This window comes from Coenobita brevimanus, chromosome 3 (assembly GCF_032717465.1).
Source record: "Coenobita brevimanus isolate Jiangsu-jjx chromosome 3, ASM3271746v2, whole genome shotgun sequence".
NCBI lineage: Eukaryota > Metazoa > Arthropoda > Malacostraca > Decapoda > Coenobitidae > Coenobita > Coenobita brevimanus.
Genome location: NC_136956.1, coordinates 3,357,060 through 3,375,050, shown reverse-complemented (window position 1 = coordinate 3,375,050; position 17,991 = coordinate 3,357,060). Strand labels below are relative to the sequence as shown.

At 42.3% G+C, this 17,991-nt stretch overlaps 1 protein-coding gene across 1 annotated transcript in view; it reads left to right on the top strand.

The window, feature by feature from the left end:
- Afg3l2 (AFG3 like matrix AAA peptidase subunit 2) overlaps nucleotides 1-17,991 on the top strand; it is a 92,715-nt gene that overhangs the window by 32,981 nt on the left and 41,743 nt on the right. The window contains exons 3-8 of the mRNA XM_080267646.1: nucleotides 143-301; nucleotides 801-894; nucleotides 1,319-1,484; nucleotides 11,940-12,075; nucleotides 15,030-15,148; nucleotides 16,374-16,495. Coding sequence (XP_080123772.1) covers nucleotides 143-301; nucleotides 801-894; nucleotides 1,319-1,484; nucleotides 11,940-12,075; nucleotides 15,030-15,148; nucleotides 16,374-16,495 — 796 coding nt within the window. The remainder of the gene's footprint in view (nucleotides 1-142; nucleotides 302-800; nucleotides 895-1,318; nucleotides 1,485-11,939; nucleotides 12,076-15,029; nucleotides 15,149-16,373; nucleotides 16,496-17,991) is intronic.

The window sequence follows — 17,991 nt, the reverse complement described above, 5'->3', positions numbered from 1 at the left end:
TTGCTCACTCACTCACTCGAACACGTTCCACACTTTCATTGTGGACGCGTGTTATATGTTTATTTTCTTTTAATTAATAAATGTTAGACAGGTGATCATGATGATGATGAACCATTAATTTACCATTATTTATTGGTCTAAGGTCTGGTGGAGGCCGTGGTGGAGGAAAGCCACTGGGTGATGGAAGTGAGAAGGAGCGTTGGGTGGCCATTGCAACCCTGGCAGCCATCGGACTTCTGGCCACAGCTGCCTACTACCAAATGAGCTACAGAGAAATTACGTGGAAAGAGTTTGCCAAGAGGTGAGACAGAGTCTATGGAAGTGTTTCGCAATGAGGTTGGAGTATAGAGTATGTTGAAGGGTTTGAGAGAGAGAGAGGAGAGAGAATACATGTGTAAAAAGTTTACTTAGAGAGGGGGGAGGGGAGTGCATTGAATGAGGACAGTTACCCTGGTGACTATCAGACCCCTGACCACAGCCGCCAAATACCAAATGAGCTACAGAGAAATTACATTGTGAGTTTTGCCAAGAAGTGAGACAGTTTGTGAAAGGGTTTGCAATGAAGTTGTTATGTAGAGCGTATACGGAAGGGTTTAGGTGAGAGAAAGAGATTATGTGTAGAAGAGTTTTACTGAGAAAGGAGGAGACTAATGTTAATCTAACCTTGGACACTTATGCTCCAAGGGGGCAAAATTGGATTTGGCAGTTAATGTATTTGCATAAGAAGTGTTGCATCCCTTTTTCCCAGGCCGTTTGTGACTTACTATTTATGTTTATTACAGTATTGTGTTTTGTTTCAGTTACCTAGCCAAGGGCATCGTAGAAAAACTGGAGGTAATCAATAAGAAGTGGGTCCGTGTCAAGCTTATGCCCGGCAACCAGGTGGAGGGAGCGGTGAGTAGCTGAGAGAGAGAGAGAATGTTTATTGCCTTTAAGCGGTTTGAGAGAAGAAATGGGTTATTAAGAGAGAAAAGAGCATTTATGTTTATTTTAATTCCCTCACCCCATTCCATCTCATCTTCCTCCACATCATCAGGTTATCATTATCATCATTATTGTTATTTTTTTCATATAATAATAACAACATTACTACTACTATTACTACAACTACTATTACTTCTGCGACTACTACGACTGCTACTACTACTACGATTACTTCTACGACTACTACTACTACTACTACTACTACCACGACTACTACTACTACCACGACTACTACTACTACTACTACAGTAATAATAATAATCATCCATTCATTCATTCATCTAATAATAATAAAAATAATAATAATAATAATAATGATAATAATCCTGTACAGACAACACTGTGGTTCAGCATCGGGTCTGTGGATGCCTTTGAGCGTAATGTAGAAGCAGCGCAGATGGAGGCTGGCACCGAGCCCACCAACTTCATTCCCGTCGTGTACAAGAACGAACTGGAGATGGCCTCACTCACATCCTTCCTCCCCACTCTCCTTATTATTGGTGAGTTCACCTTGTGGAGAATGAGATATTGTTGAGGTGAAAATACAGTAAAAGTCCTGTCTTTCAGCAACCAATGTCTCGGAAAATCCGAATTTACGGCAGTTTTAAGAAATAGTCCCATTCCGAGAGTTTTCTGGCTTTTCAGCACATTTGCCGACAGGTGGCCTATTGGTAGCCTATGTGGCAGTTTAGAAAAGGACGCCGTGTTTGTCAGCCATCTTGTGTAGTGATGTCACAGACTTTACTCCTCCCATAAGGCTCATTGGCTAGCTACCAGTGCTCTTGGGTGAGATGGTATGAGTGGTGTGTACGAGTCTGTGTGGCATCACAGACTTTACTCCTCCCATAAGGCTTACTGGCTAGCTACCAGCACTCTTGGGTGAGACAGTATGAGTAGTGTGTATGAGTCTATCGTATATTTGGCCGTGACCTCTTCCTGTGAGCGGTCACTTTCAAAATTGTGGTGAACTCGTGATGAACATTGTCTTGGCTATACTCCGTTTTTCGGGTCCTTAGCGTTGGAAAATGGCTTCAACAAAAATGACAGCTTTCTTCTGTGATGAAGAAACGCACGTATGAGTTGCTTCTTATTTCACGAAAGCTAGAATTATTGAAAAAATTGGAAGCTGGTTTTGCAAGAAAGAAATTAATGAAGCGTTCAACATGTTCTTCCACGATTTATGATATAAAGAAAGAAAAGTGTGACCTCTACAAGTTTGTGTCTAAAGGTTTGAGTGGCTTATCGATCGAACAAAAAGTCATGAAAAAGCTTAAGTTGATTGAACGTGACGAAGTGTTATACAAGTGGTTTGTGGTGCAGCACTCAGAAGGGAAACCTGTGTCAGGCCCAGTGATAACAGAGAAGGCCAAGATGTTTTATGAGAAGATGAAAATAATTGAACCTTGTGCCTTCTCATATGGTTGGCTTAGAAATTTTAAGCAACAGCATGGCATCAGGCAGCTGGATATTAGTGGCGAAAACCAGTCTGCTGATGCTGATGCTGCTGAATGCTACAGTCAAAAATGTTCTGAGCTAATCAGAGAGCATGGATTACTGCCATTCCAAATTTATAATGCAGACGAGACCGGCCTATTTTTCAAGAGTATACATGAGAGACCTTTGGCTGGGGCTGATGAAAAGGCTGCAAAGGGCTTCAAACGTAACAAGGAGTGCCTGACAGTGTTGATGTGTGCAAATGCTTCAGGTACACACAAGTTAAAACTGTTCGTTATTGGCAAATACAAGGTTAGGTAATTTTTTTTTCTATCATAAAAAAACACCATCTGTTGCTTACTGAATATTTTCAGTAATGCTTATGGTTGACAGAAAAAAGTACACGCTAGAATGCATTCATTCTTCGTTTTCAGGTCCAGAATCAAGCTCACACTTGCAACCCCAACCCAGATCATCCATACGTATGCATAAATACACCATTTGTTTCTTATTGAATATTTGCAGTATTGCATATGGTTGACCAAAAAAAAGAAAGAAATACACTACATGCTAGAATGCATTCATTCTCCGTTTGCAGGCCCAGAATCAAGCTCACACTTGCAGTCCCAACCCAGATCATCTATACATAAACTTCATGTGCATAAACACACCATATGTTCCTTTCTGAATTTTTACAATATTGCATATGTTTGACAAAAAAAAAAAAAATACACGCTAGAATGCGTTCACTCTTCATTTGCAGGCCCAGAATCAAGCTCACACTTGTCATCCCAACCCAGATCATCTGTACATACATTTCATATGCTTAAATACACCATATGTTGCTTATTGAATACAGTAGTGTGTATGGGTCCCCCCAAAAATACACACTAGAATGCATTCATTCTTCATTTGCAGGCCCATAATCAAGCTTACACTTGCAGTCCCGAACCAGATCATCCATACATACACCTCATATGGATAAATACACCTTGGTTAGAGTTAGTTTGTGTTTTCTATACATAAATGTACAAAAAACACACTGTGTATTCTTTGTTCATTGCTTATAGTTTACAAAAATCACACACTAGAAAAGCAGCCAATGTTTCAGCAAAATCAATGTTTCGGCACCTGTTTGGTCCTGAAGGGTGCCGAAAGACAGGATTTCTACTGTATGGCAGTGAGGTGAAGGGGGTGCTGGAGGAAGCGACAAGGATGAGATGGAGGGATGAGGTGGAGAATTAGTAGTAGTAGTAGTTGTTCCCTAGGCAGTCTGGGCGCCCCGAGTCCTTGAGGAAGGCCATGGCTGAGACCGGGCTTTCCCACAGCGCTCTCAAAGAGTGTATGTTGTGTTGTTGGCGTAGGTGATTGTGTGCAATGCAGTCTTCCATAATGTGCTTAAGCTGTGTTGCATCCTGGACAGGCATCAGCGACGGAGTTATCTAGCCTCTTCTGGTAGCTTAAGAGGGCTGGATGGTGCCCACATCTCAGCCTGGTCAGGTGGACCCTGTCCTCACGAGGAAGATAGGATTCAGAAGGGTGGATGTCAGGAGGCCGTGCATGCAGCTGTGTGTTCTCTTTAAGTGACTGAATGGAGCGGCGAGTGATCTGAGTGTGGATATGCTTCTGGAAGCTGGTCTGAGGTGGGCGAGGGGGGAGAGATGACAGTATTTGTGTATGGTATCGTGTGCTGGGTGTTGTTTTGATGTTCCTTGGTGTGGGTGGATGTGCTGCCATGTACTGTAGTGGATGTTGTGGGTTTGTGGAGGCTGCAGCAAGAAACTGGGTGCCTCTCATGTCTAGGTGATTCTTGACTTTGAAGACTTTGGTTTCTTGATGTAGGTGGTCTGTGGGTGTAGTAGCTGTGCAGCCTGTGATTATTTTTAGGGCCTTGTTCTGTATGGTCTGTAGTGTGTTTTGGTGAGGTTAGAAGCCCAGGCAGGGCTTGCATAATTCATCACTGAACGTATGTATTGTTTGTATACTATGGTGGTAGTTTCTTTGTTGTGTCCGAATGTTGTATGGGCAAGTGACCTCAAGGCATTGAGTCTTGGTGTTATTTTATTTTTAATGTTTGTGATGTGTTGTTTAAATGACATTGATGTATTGTATGTTACACCAAGGATTTTGGGTGTGTGTGTGTGTTGTAGGGGAGTGTTGTTTATGGTGAGGTGTGGGACGTGACTGTGTTCTGCTGTCCAGTTTGTGAGAAGAGTCACTGTAGATTTGGCTGGGGAGAAGTATATGAGAGAGAGGGAATGTGGGTTGTATGGAGGATAGCCTGATGGCAGGGAACAGGGTGACATGGAGCTGATTCATTTGTGGTCACTCCCTGTGCGATTAAGGTGGCTGGCCATAGATAGATAGATGGATAAACACACTTTGTGGGTAATACTATTTAGCTCATTGCAGTTATTCCTTTTCATGTCACTGGTGTTAATACATTTTCGAGGTAGTGTAAAGGAACTGATAACCGTAACTTTACAGGAACATACTTGAGATTGCTTCACATCCTTCCTCCCTACCCTCCATATTATTGATAAAGTTACCTTATAATGTTCTGTCATGAGTAAAAGGTTGTTGTTACTTCCCTGCTAACTGTGGTGATGGAAGGTGCTATGCAAATTATTTTTGTATGGTAGCAGTATGAAGGTTACAAGGAAAGAATGAGCAAAAGAATTCTATTCTCAGACATCCAGAGAGGAATGAGAAATATGGAAGGCAGAACACATAGAGTGTAGGTGAACTTCTGCATTTGTAGTACATTGTTGGATAGTGGGCCTTATCTCATCGACTTAGGAGATTTGTTAATACTTTATCCTTGACAGATTAGCTCAGTATGATTGGTGTAGGCCTATATGAAATTTGTCTGTAAAGAAATTTGCAGATCTATGAGGTTAAGCCAGGATTCTGGAGCGTGAATGATGTACCGGTATGAATGACTGTAGCTTATTTTTTCTAGGTAGGTGGTTGATTGTTCCCACACAATTGTACTTTGGCTTTCAGAGTTTTATGTATCCTGCCTTACCCCATCTTAGCAGTAATAAAAGTGAAGGGTGATGATGATGATGATGTTGGTAATGACTAAATTACCCTGTGGTATACAACAGTTTACTTGATGTGGTCACCTAACCATGCATCATCCAGTCCAGTTTTTCCTGCAATAGGAGCATAGGAGTCCATGCTAAGGTTACAGTCCAAACATTTAGGGAAGTGGCCAGTTGCCCATCCATGAGCGGCATCACATAAGCAGTAAACGTCAGCCACCTCTCAGGAATAGACCCGAGTGAGATTAATCTGGTTGAAGCACCTTGAATTTTAAAAATATATATTCTTTTACATTTTATACTTTCACAGTCTACAGAGAACTGTCAGCAAACCTTTGATTGTGGTAGAACAAGGATGTACTTGAGTGGGCCTCAGTCACCTCTTTCTCCTTGTCTTGATAGTTGTCCATATTCTTCAGACACATATTCACAGTAATCTATCTATCTATCTATTGCCAGACTCCTCAATCCCGTTTGGAGTGGCCACAAACAAATCGCCTTCAAGTCGCCCTGTCCCCCGCCATTTCACTGCCCTGCTCCCAACTCACACCCCCCTCTCTCATATACCTCTCCACCCCATCCCTCCATCTCATCCTCAGCCTCCCCCTCCCTCTTCCCCCCTCCACCTCACTCACATACACTCTCTTTGTCAGTCTTTCACCCTCCATCCTCTCCACATGGCCAAACAGTAATACATGTAAAAATATCCTCATGGCTGTTCCTGATGCAGATTTGTGTCAGTATTAAAGAAGAGATTATTAGCTGACGTACTAGAAATTATGACATACTATATAAAATACCTTCAGTATAATAGATGGTGTTTTGAATTCTCCGCTGAGAATATGGTTCATTTTAACACAGGGCAGAGGTAGAGTGAAGAGATGTATCTATTCTTTTGAATTTAGGAGGTACCCCTAGCACTTTTTTTTTTCCATTGTTCTTACTGCGTGTAAAGTAAGTCCTTGTATACCCTGTTTTATTTTACTGTTTACTTAGCTATTTATTTATTTGTTTTGGATGGTGTATGTGAAACCATCAGTAGGGAAGAGTACCTTTAAAAATTAAAAAGTGCAGATAGGCCTGTAAGGTAGCGCAAAAATTCCAGGACTGGAATGGTCTATCTATCTATCTATCTATAGCCCGACGCCCTAATCCCGCAAAGGGTGGCCGCAGACAAAACGCCTCCAAGTCGCTCTGTCACTCACCATTTGACTACCCTCCACCCAACTCACCCCCCGCTCCCTCATATACCTCTCAACTCCATCCCTCCACCTCATCCTTGGTCTACCTCTCCCTCTCCCTCCCTCCACCTCACCTACATACACCCTTTTAGTCAGTCTTTCATTCTCCATTCTCTTCATATGTCCAAACCACCTCAGTGTATTTCTCCTAATCTTCTCAACCACATCCACATCCACCCCACAGCATTCCTTCACTTCTTCATTCGTCAATCTGTCCCTTCTTGTCACTCCACATGCTCCTCTCAAGTAACTCATTTCCACTGCTCTCACTCTTGACTTGTTCCCATCTTGCAAGGTCCATGCCTCGCTTCCATACGTCAGAGTAGGGATCACAATACTATCATGCAGTGACTTCTTAACTTCCATACTTACCTCCCTATTTCTCAACACTACACTGCTATATTAGTGAATATCTGGTCCATTTCTTTGAGCATGCTGTTGTTAGTTCTTTTTCATAGCTCCCACTTTCCTGCTTTCCTTGTTTTCTGGATCCTACTTCATCCCATTTTTAGGTGGGGAAAAGGTCAGGATGATGATGATGATGATGATGATGATTATTATTATTATTATTATTATTATTGTTATTGTTATTAAATAGGCATCCGCACTTCAGATATGGAATGTGTATGATTGAGTAAGGTTGTATGGTACCATATATTGGCCTTTTTCAGCCACATTTGGCTCTGTGGGGGGAAGGTGATTGGTACCATGGGAAGGCAGTTTTCATGACTTTACAAAAGAGATATGACATGCTATGATTGACCTAATAGCTGAGAAAGAACAAAAAAATAGTTTGGTGCTCTGTTTTTGCCTAGTTCAAACATTTTTGGTATTTTGTATTGTATTTGTATTTGGCTTGTATGGGGAAAAACTCATACCAGTGGAAGGTAGTTTTCATGACAATTTCAGAATGGTACGAAATTTCAGAATGGTATTACATGCCATAATTGGTTCAGTTGCTGAGAAAGAAACAAATATTTGGTGCTCCTCAAGCAGGGAAATTTTACATTCCAAATGGGGCAAGAATTTTGCACACCAAATTTCAGCAAAAGTATGGTGCTATAGCTGGCTTGAACAATTACTATTAGAGCATAATCATAATTTGGTATGTTTGTCATAGTTCATCATTTTCATACTCTTTCTTTGCATTCTGGGTCATACCTTGCCCAATCCATTGTTGTGGAGAAAACAAGAAAAAGTGTGGATGATGGTAATGAATGATGATGATGGTTATAATGATGATATATTTGCTTGCATATGAAGTTCACTTACTGCAGTAGACATAAACAAAACTTTTTGACGCAGTATGGTGACAAAGTCTGGTGAGTAAAATCAAATGCACAATCATGTAAGAAAACAATAAAAAATGGCTGGCCAACGCAAGCAGACAAACCCAGGTATTTCAGCAAAGCCAAAGTTTTAAATTCAGAATACTCGCCAACAGTGTCCCATAGGGCTTTGACTTGTTAACCTTTTTCCCCCTTCAGTAACCGTATTGTCCTTTACTGATGACATGGCAGTAGCATTGCAGTTCAGTACTGTGAAAGACCACAAGCAACAGGTTAACTCCAACTATTACCCATTCTTTCTAGAACACTGGCTGAGACAGAACTTCTAGAATGATGGCATTACAACTAAGTCAACCACAACACACACAATAGACAATCCATCCATCCATCATCCAATCCTACGTTGCCCCATGTGGAGCGTAGGAGCCCGGGGCTAGGCAGTTGGTCCTGACATTTAAGGTGAGAGTGACCAGCCTCACTCATCCCTGAGTGGCATTACGTGAGCAATAAACCCCAATCACCATAAAACAAATAACTCAAAGTCAAATGGCCACCCCTTATGGGATTGTGGCATCTGGCAATAGGTAGATAGATAGATAGACCCCTTATATATAAACCTTCACCGGCTCAATCCGATTGGAGCACAATAATTACCTACTAAACCACCAGGTGCCAAAATCTGGTTATATGGTTACCACCGAGCATAGTAAGTGGTTTCCTTGTGTACAGGAAACCATTTGGCTTGACATTCAGTGTAGAGTCACCCACAGGCAGAAGGAAGAGGAAAGAATGAAGGAATGAAAGACAGAAGAGGGAGTGTAAAGCCACCCGTAGGCAGAAGGACGAGGAAAGAATGAAGGAATCCATCAACATAATATGAACGAGCAACCTCTGGGAGTGACCATTTGTAGTTGCCAGTTTCCTGCAGTTCACAGTGGTCTCATCCAGATGAACCTGGGGTTGCAGTAATAACAGTTCTTTTTATTTATTAGATATACAGTACAAGTCCCATTATTCGGCATCTATGGGACCAGGATGATGCCGAGAAATTAGATTTGCCGAATAATCAAAAACCTACCCACTCAGTACCTTAAATATATTGGTGAACACTCATCACCACTTACGGTACGGTATTACAACTGTGTTTGGAGAGAGTACTGTATACTGTACAATACTGCAATCAATACAGTACTATACCTGAATCTGAAATACAGTATATATATATATATATATATATATATATATATATATATATATATATATATATTAGTGAACATATACAAGTGTAATGACACAGTAGGCATACAAGTCAGGTAACACTTCCTGGATGGCCGAAATGATACGGAATATTACCTACCAGCTCAGTACATCACTTGTATTGGTGAACTCATCACTACTTATATTATTACAAATATGTTTGGAGTGAGTACTGTATACAGTACTTTTTCCAAACAAAATAAAATAGTCGGAAAATTGCATAAAATAAAGTAAAGGGATCTGAATTGGTAAGGTCTTTCTAACTTACATTTAGCACTCACTCTTTTGTTCCTTTTTTTTTTTTGTTTACATGTGAAAGGAGAGTACTGATGGAAACAGTAATGTATTCCATGAACCCCTTAATAACCTCCGACATTGAACAACCCTTTACAGTACCGATGTCGAGTTAGTGAGCTATGGAAAAACTGTGAACAATTATGGGAATGGAACGAAGGTCACTGGTATGATTACACGACTCTAGCTACGATTCCAAGCAGTCAGGGGGTCAGTTAATCTCAGATGTTTTCGCCCATTTGGTAAATGCACCGTAACTTTATTAATTCTCCAGGCAATCATAGCGAATCATAGCATGGGTTTAGGAAGCTAAATAACACATTTCTAGGTGCACCAGACAATAATCTTCACATTTTATAAGAAAATGGAAGAAATTAAATCCCTCTCTGAGTACCTGAAGTTCTTCCATTCTTCTGAAATCATTTTATTTTTCTTAAAGATGGGAAGATAATCGTCTGGCTCACCTAGCAATGTGTTATTTAGCTTCCTAAACCCATGCTATGATTCGCTATGAGTCACGGAAAGATTGATAAAGTTACGGCGTATTTACCAAATGGGCGAAAACATCACGACCGCCTAACTGCTTGGAATCGTAGCGTAGTCATGCAAACATACCAGTGACCTTCGTTCCCTCCCCATAATTGTTTAGTTTCTTTATAGCTCACACTAACTTAACATCACTGACATCGGCACTGTAAAAGGTTGTTCAATGTCGGAGGTTATTAAGGGGTTAATGGGATATATTATTGTTTGCATCAATGCTCTCTCTTTCACGTTAAGCACAAAAACAAACAAAAGAATGAGAACCAAATGTACGTTTAACTTTCATCAGAGAGACCTTAGCAATTCATTTTCCTCCAGTTTATTTTTAAGTATTTTTCTGACTTTAGGTTAGGTTAGGTTTGGTTAAATACAGTTAAACTCGGTTAGGTTAGGTTCAGTTAAACAGGACAGTCCCACCATTATGCTGAGGAAGAAAAATACTAGAGCTGTCACAGCCGTACAGCTAAAAACAACGGGGAAACTGATTTAACAAGCAACATTTATTTATGGGTAATGCATTACAGTGTCATGGGCTACTCAATTACCGGTAAGTCATTTTCATGAAGGCATCAAGAATGAAAGAATTTCAAGAATTAGCGTGGGGGCTTGGAACGTAACCCTCGCTAATTTGGTGGGGGTGGTTACTGTAGTGTATGATACTGTGCAATATTGTAATCAATACAGTACTATACCTGAATCTGAATAAAAATATAGAAATTAGTGAACATACAGAAGTGTAATGAAACATTAGGCCTACAATCCACAGATATCACTTCCTAGACTGCCGAGATGATTCCGGACATATGCCGAACAATCAGTGATTTTCGTAAATGGGACTATTTCTCAAAACTGCCGAAATGTCGGATCTACCGAACAATCAGCTGCCGAATAATAGGACTTTTACTGTATAACCAAATTATGGTGCCTGGTGGTTTAGTGGGTAATTAAGGCACTTCAGTCAGATTGAGCTTGTGCAGGTTTATATCCAAGGGGTGGTTGGGGTTTATTGCTTAAGTAATGCCACTCAGGGATGAGTGAGGCTGGTCACGCTTATCTTAAATGTCAGGACCAACTTGCCTATCCCCAGGCTCCTATGCATCTCGTGGGGCAGCACAGGATTAGGTAGTGTATGTATGTAGACACATGGAGGTCTGATGGTAGATCTCTCAGTTCAGATTGGGCTGTGACATATGTGCTGTAGTTCAAATCCTAAAGGTGGCCAGAGACTTTTCTCCTATAGCAAATAGTGCCAGGGGCAGTTTTGTCACCTACCATTAGATGTTCACAACAATTTTAGCCTATCCTCAGGTTCCTACACTCAAATGGGGATTAAGGGGAATGGATGTTTCTGCATCTGTTTAATTATTACCTTGTTTGTGTGTTTCTTAAGTTATTTATTTATGTAACAATGTACTGCTGCTCTTGGGCACTTTCCCTTTCCTCTCTTCCTTCTCTCCATCCTTCCTCTTTTGTCTTTCTTTCCTTCATTCTTTCCTTTTCCTTCTGTCCATGGGTGACTGTACACTGAGTGACAAGCAAAATGGTTTCCTGTACACTAGGAAACCATTTATTACATTGGGTGTTAACCATATAACCAGATTATGGTGCCTGGTGCTTTAGTGGGCAGTTAAGGTGCTCCAATTGGATAGAGTCCATGCAGCTTTATATCCAAAGGCTGGATGGGGTTTATTACTCACTTAATGCCACTTAGGGATGAGTGAGGCTGGTCACTGTCATGTTAAATGTCAGGATCAACTTGCCTGGCCTCAGGCTCCTATGCTTCTCATGGGGCAACACAGGATTAGATGATGAATGAATAAAATGAATGAATTAATTTACCTTCTGCGCAGGTTTCCTGATCTTCATGATGCGACGTTCAGCGCAGATGATGGGCGGGTCAGGGGGCCGGCGCGGTGGAGGTCTGTTTGGCGTCATGGAGTCCACTGCCAAGATGGTTAACCCCTCAGACATTGGGGTGAAGTTCCAGTAAGTCACTGGGGTAGTGTGGGGTGCAATGGAATAAAGTAAAATAGGGTGGGATGGGGTGAGGGAGAGAGAGGTCTGTTTTGGGTCAATGAGTCATCTGTCAAACTGGTTAACTCCTCAGATACTGGGGTTAAATTCCAGTATGTCATTGGGGTGGGGAGTTGGAGTAGAGGAGGGTAAGGTTGGTTAGCGATGGGTGGAGTGGGGTGAGGTGTAGAAGGTCTGTCTATCTATCTATAGCCCGACGCCCTAATCCCGCAAAGGGTGGCCGCAGACAAAACGCCTCCAAGTCACTCTGTCACCCACCATTTGACTCCCCTCCCCCCAGCTCACCCCCCCCTCCCTCATATACCTCTCAACTCCATCCCTCCACCTCATCCTCGGTCTACCCCTCCCTCTCCCTCCCTCCACCTCACCTACATACACCCTCTTAGTCAGTCTTTCATTCTCCATCCTCTCCACATGTCCAAACCACCTCAGTGTATTTCTCCTAATCTTTTCAACCACATCCACATCTACCCCACAACGTTCCTTCACTTCTTCATTCATCAACCTGTCCCTCCACGTCACTCCACATGCTCCTCTCAAGTAACTCATTTCCACTGCTCTCACTCTTGACTTGTTCCCTTCTTGCAAGGTCCACGCCTCGCTTCCATACGTCAGGGTAGGGATCACAATACCATCATGCAGTGACTTCTTAACTTCCATACTCACCTCCCTATTTCTCATCACTGCTTTCAGTGTACCAACAACCTTCCTTCCCTGCTGTACCCTTTCATTTACTTCATCCCCCAAAGTTCCATCCTTACTCATCACACTACCCAAGTACTTGAATGCACTCACATTCTCCATATCCTCACCATCCAACCTCACTGCACACTCAGTGACTTCATTCCTCTCAAACACCATAACTTTACTTTTGTTTACATTAACTTTCAGCTTCCTCCTCCTACACACTGTCCCAAATTCATTCACCAAACCTTGCAACTCCCATTCATCTTCACTCAACAATACTGTATCATCAGCAAACAGCAACACCGGAAGCTTCCAAATCTCACCCTCATTCATTAGGGCCACCCCCACATCCACTGCCCTACCTTGAACCTCCTTTACAACCCCATCCATATATATATTAAACAGCCATGGAGACATTACACACCCCTGTTTCAGTCCCACATTGAGATCAAAGAACTCACTCAGCTCAGCATCCACTCGCACCGTAGCCCTAGCTCCCTCATACATACTCTTCACAGCACTCAACAATTTCCCCTCCACTCCATATATTCTTAATACCTTCCACATACCTTGCCTATCTATTCTGTCATAAGCTTTCTCCAAGTCCATGAAGGCAGCATACACTTTCCTTCCCTTCTCTAGATACTTCTCCACTAAACATCTTAGAACAAATATCTGATCTACACACCCTTTTCCCTTCCTAAATCCCCCTTGTTCTTCTCCAACTAGCTCCTCTGTCATATGCCTAACCCTATCAATGAGTATTCTACCATATATTTTACCAGTCACACTAAGAAGGCAAATACCCCTATGGTTACCACATACTTCTCTCTCCCTTTTCCCTTTGTACAGAGGAACAATTATACCTGATTTCCAGTCCTCTGGAACCCTTCCCTCTTCCCAAGCCAATCTACACAACTTCCATATCCACTCCACAACAATCTCACCCCCATACCTAAGCATTTCACCACACACTCCATCAATTCCTGGGGCCTTTCCCAGCTTAATCTTCTTCATCGCTTCCACTACTTCCGACCTACTGATCTCTTCCTCCCTCCTCTCATCTCTTCTTCTCCCAGCCATTCCCCAACCACTTATACTCACACTGCTCTCACTCTCTACATTCAATAAATCCTCAAAGTGCTCCTTCCATCTCCTCACTTTCTCTCTCTTCTCCACCAACAATCTATTATTCCTATCCTTCACTCCCCTACTATTTCCCCTTTCACACTGCCTTACTTTCTTTATCTCCTTCCAAAACAATTTCTTACTCTCCCTCCATTTCACACTCAGATTCCTCCCAAACTCTTCATCCACTTTCTTCTTATTCTCCTTCACCAGTCTCTTAACCTCCCTTCTCCTGCTCACATATACCTCTCTCTTCTCTATCTCATCTTCTCCCCTACCTCTACTCGCCAACCATTCACCATATGCCTTCTTCTTTTGTTCCACAGCTTGTTTCACCTCATCATTCCACCATGCTGTCCCTTGCACACCCTTGCATCTCCTCCTCACTCCACAAACCGCCTCACACACTGCGCTTATCTCTTCCGTGAATATCTTACATACGTCTTCCACCCCTTCCATCTGCTCTAGCTCATACCTTCCCAATCTTTCTTCCACTATGCTCTTATACTCTGTCCTTTTCTCACTATCTTGCAATTTCTCCACTCTTCTCACAGGAGCTGCTTCCTCCTGTCTTCCCCTTCGCCTCCTCAACCACTTTCTTTGCAGCTCTACCTTGGCCATCACTAAGTGATGGTCCGAGACTCCATTCCCCCACCCTCTCCACACTCTTGCATCCAACACTTGTCTTCTCATTCGCTCATCCACACACACGTAGTCTATCATTGCCTTTCGTTCAACAAGTTCACCATCCATCCTCCTCATTACTCTCCATGTATACCGGTGGATCATCTTATGACGAAAGTAGGTGTTGGCTATTGCCAACCCCTTACCAGCACAGATGTCCACCAAAGCACTACCATTCCCATCTACTTCAGCTGGCACACCCCACTGACCAACCACTCCATCCACTCGTACATTCCCAACTTTGAAGGTGATGTTAATATTAATGATGATGATGATGGTAATAATGATGATGCCAGTAATGGTATATTGTCATCATCATGATAAGGTTTAGTGCTCGATTGTGGCAGGGTAACAGTAATACAGGTAACAATATTGATAATTTTTTAATGGTGGTATGCTTGATTCAGGGATGTCGCAGGGTGCGAGGAGGCCAAAGTGGAAATCATGGAATTTGTCAACTTCCTGAAGAATCCCCAACAATACACTGAACTGGGGGCCAAGATTCCCAAGGGGGCCATTCTTACAGGTACAGTATATGTGCACCCAGGGACAGCCATTAGCTGTCAGGTAGATGATGTCATTACTGTTCAACCCCTTTCATCCTCTGTATTTTTCTTTCTGTAGCCATATGTCATGATTCATTACTGTTCAACCTCTTTCGTCCTCTGTATTTATCTTTCTAGAGCCAAATGTCATGATTCATTAAGGGTTGGCCACAAGCTGATCACCTCCATGTCACCCTTAAGATGTAGTAGTTGCTGAATCTAGGATAATATTTAGGCATGATGTTTATTGCATATATTTTAGTACATGGTAGTGCTTTTTTCTTGTGGATAATTACCAGTCTTCTGAGAGTAGGGGGACATATGCAACTTTGTCCCTTCTCCCAGATCTGCCTGAAGATGATGCCAATGAAGGCCACATCAAAGGCTGTTGTGCCCAGTTATTATGTGCCAAGATTGGAATGAGAGAGAACTTGGGCTAGTGAGGAAGGGGAAGGGAAGGAGAAAACAGTAGGGTTGAAATGTAGGAAAAGGAAATAACATTTACAGAGAGAGAGAGAAGTGAAAGGGACAGGAGCAATAGGGTTTGGGTGCTCTAAAAGGAGAGAATTGCTTCTTGCCTTCCACACTGACCTAAACCCCCATACCTCTTCCCTCTCCACCTCACTGGCTCATTTGACATTGATGAGGCCCTATTAGCAAAGGTCATGGCCGGTGAGGCTAATGTGCCATTTATTTATGGCTTGGGTTTGGAGTTCCCTGAGATATCTGTAGGTGTAGGATGACAGTGTGTGTGTATGTGTGGGGGGGGGGGTGAGGCATCAGGTTTAAGAGGTATGAAAAAGGGAGGAGAAGAAGAGAGAGAATGGTGATCCAGGGAGCAGCAAGTTAAATGTTTTGTTTTTAAAGGCTCCAATATGCTTGCATGCATTGGCCTCAGTCACGTAGTGGCAGCTCTTCATGGTGCTCAGTCTTTGGCAGCATCCATATTCAGTTTCTATCCTTGAGATCATACTCATTGACCTTGTCCCAGGTCTATTTCGGTGTACCTCACACAACCCTACCTCCAACGTCATCACTTATCACTTTCTGGTTCCGGTTGTCATCCCTCATCCTCGCCACATACCCAGACCATCTTAATCTACCTCACCTTATCACAACACCAAGTGTGTAGGGAAAAGTGGGCAAAGAACAATTCACTATTCTTATTACCCAGACTGACTAAATCCACCATACCCCACCCCACAGGTCCTCCAGGCACCGGCAAGACCCTGCTAGCGAAGGCCACGTCTGGTGAAGCTAATGTACCCTTTATTTATGTGTCGGGCTCTGAGTTCCTGGAGATGTTCGTCGGTGTTGGACCCTCAAGGGTAGGTGAGATGAGGGGTGGTTGGAGAGAGGGACAGTGTATGATGTGAGTGTGTGTGTCTGTGTATTCATTGGAATTTATTTTTTTCTATGGGTTACTATAGGCATTATTTTAGTTACTGTTATTATGAGGCTGTTATTAGCCTTCCCCTATTACATAGGTGGAGACTATTGTTTTCACTGGTATTATTACTCTTATTCCCACCACAGAGTCTCACAACGACTCCAGGAGAACCAGAGACTGCGCGAGGCATCTGAAGGGCCCAGGTTGTGTCCTGGCATTGGCTATTGCTAATAGAACAAAAATTCCTAATCCTTTACGCACAGTGGAAGGGCATGTCAGAAAGAGTCATATCAATATTATGTTGTGAACGAGTTAAGGTGGTCGTGTCTGCTGGGGATTTCAGTACGACCTGTGCAAGGAATCTGAATGGCTCAGGTTATGTGACCTGGTATGGGCCATTGCTGATAGAAAAGAAAAATCCAAAGCTCCCCAGTGGGGTGAAGGTTATGGTAAGAAACCATAGGTGGAGAGTAGTGACTGTCTGCAGGAAATGTCTGCAGGACAGTTACAGAGTTCTAGTTATTATTATTATTGTTATTATTATTGATATCTGTGAAGGGGAGAACCTCTGGAAGAAATTACAGTAAAGATATCCAAGAAAGTTAGAACTCATTACCTTAGCTAGTCAAGCAGATCAGCAATAATCCCATCAATACTGTAACATTATTTTCATGTTTTTGTCTCCAGACAATTTTGTTCCCTGGAGACATTCAAACTGCAGGGGTTAGAATCTGACCATGGTAATATCAGTATGGTTGTAGGGTACGCTCCGACAAATGAGGCCGCTGATGAAATGAAGGATTACTTTTATGAGAAGCTGCAGGATGTAGTGAATAGAGTGGCAAGACATGACGTGTTAGTTTGCATTGGTGATTTTAATGTGATTGTTGGCAGTAGTAGGGATGGCTTTGAAGATTATATGGGTAAGGAGGGTGTTGGTATAAGAAACGGAAATGGGGTGCGCTTTGGAAGTTTTTGTTTGGCAAATGACCTTATAATTGGTGGAACTATCTTTTGAGCATAGAAAAATACATAAGACTACTTGGATTTCACCATGTGGTAAATACTGTAACCAGATTGACCACATTGCAATTGGCAGAAGACATAGGAGTTATTTGCAAGATGTTTGCATAAGGAGGGGGGCAGATATAGGTAGTGATCATCAACTTGTTGTGTCAAAGATTAAAATAAAACTTAAGAGAAACGTTAATGGTAATTGTACAGGAGGTAATGGTTATGATTTTGACGAGCTGAGAAGTGATGAGAGCACGAGTGAAAAGTTTCGGTGGGAATCTAGGAACAGGTTTCTAGTCCTACAGACTTTGATGGAATCTGAAAACAATGATATTAATCAGATGTGGAGAGAGGTAAAAGAGGTTTTGCATGAGAGTGCTAAGGTTACTATTAAGAAAAAGGGAAAAGCGAGAAGGAAAA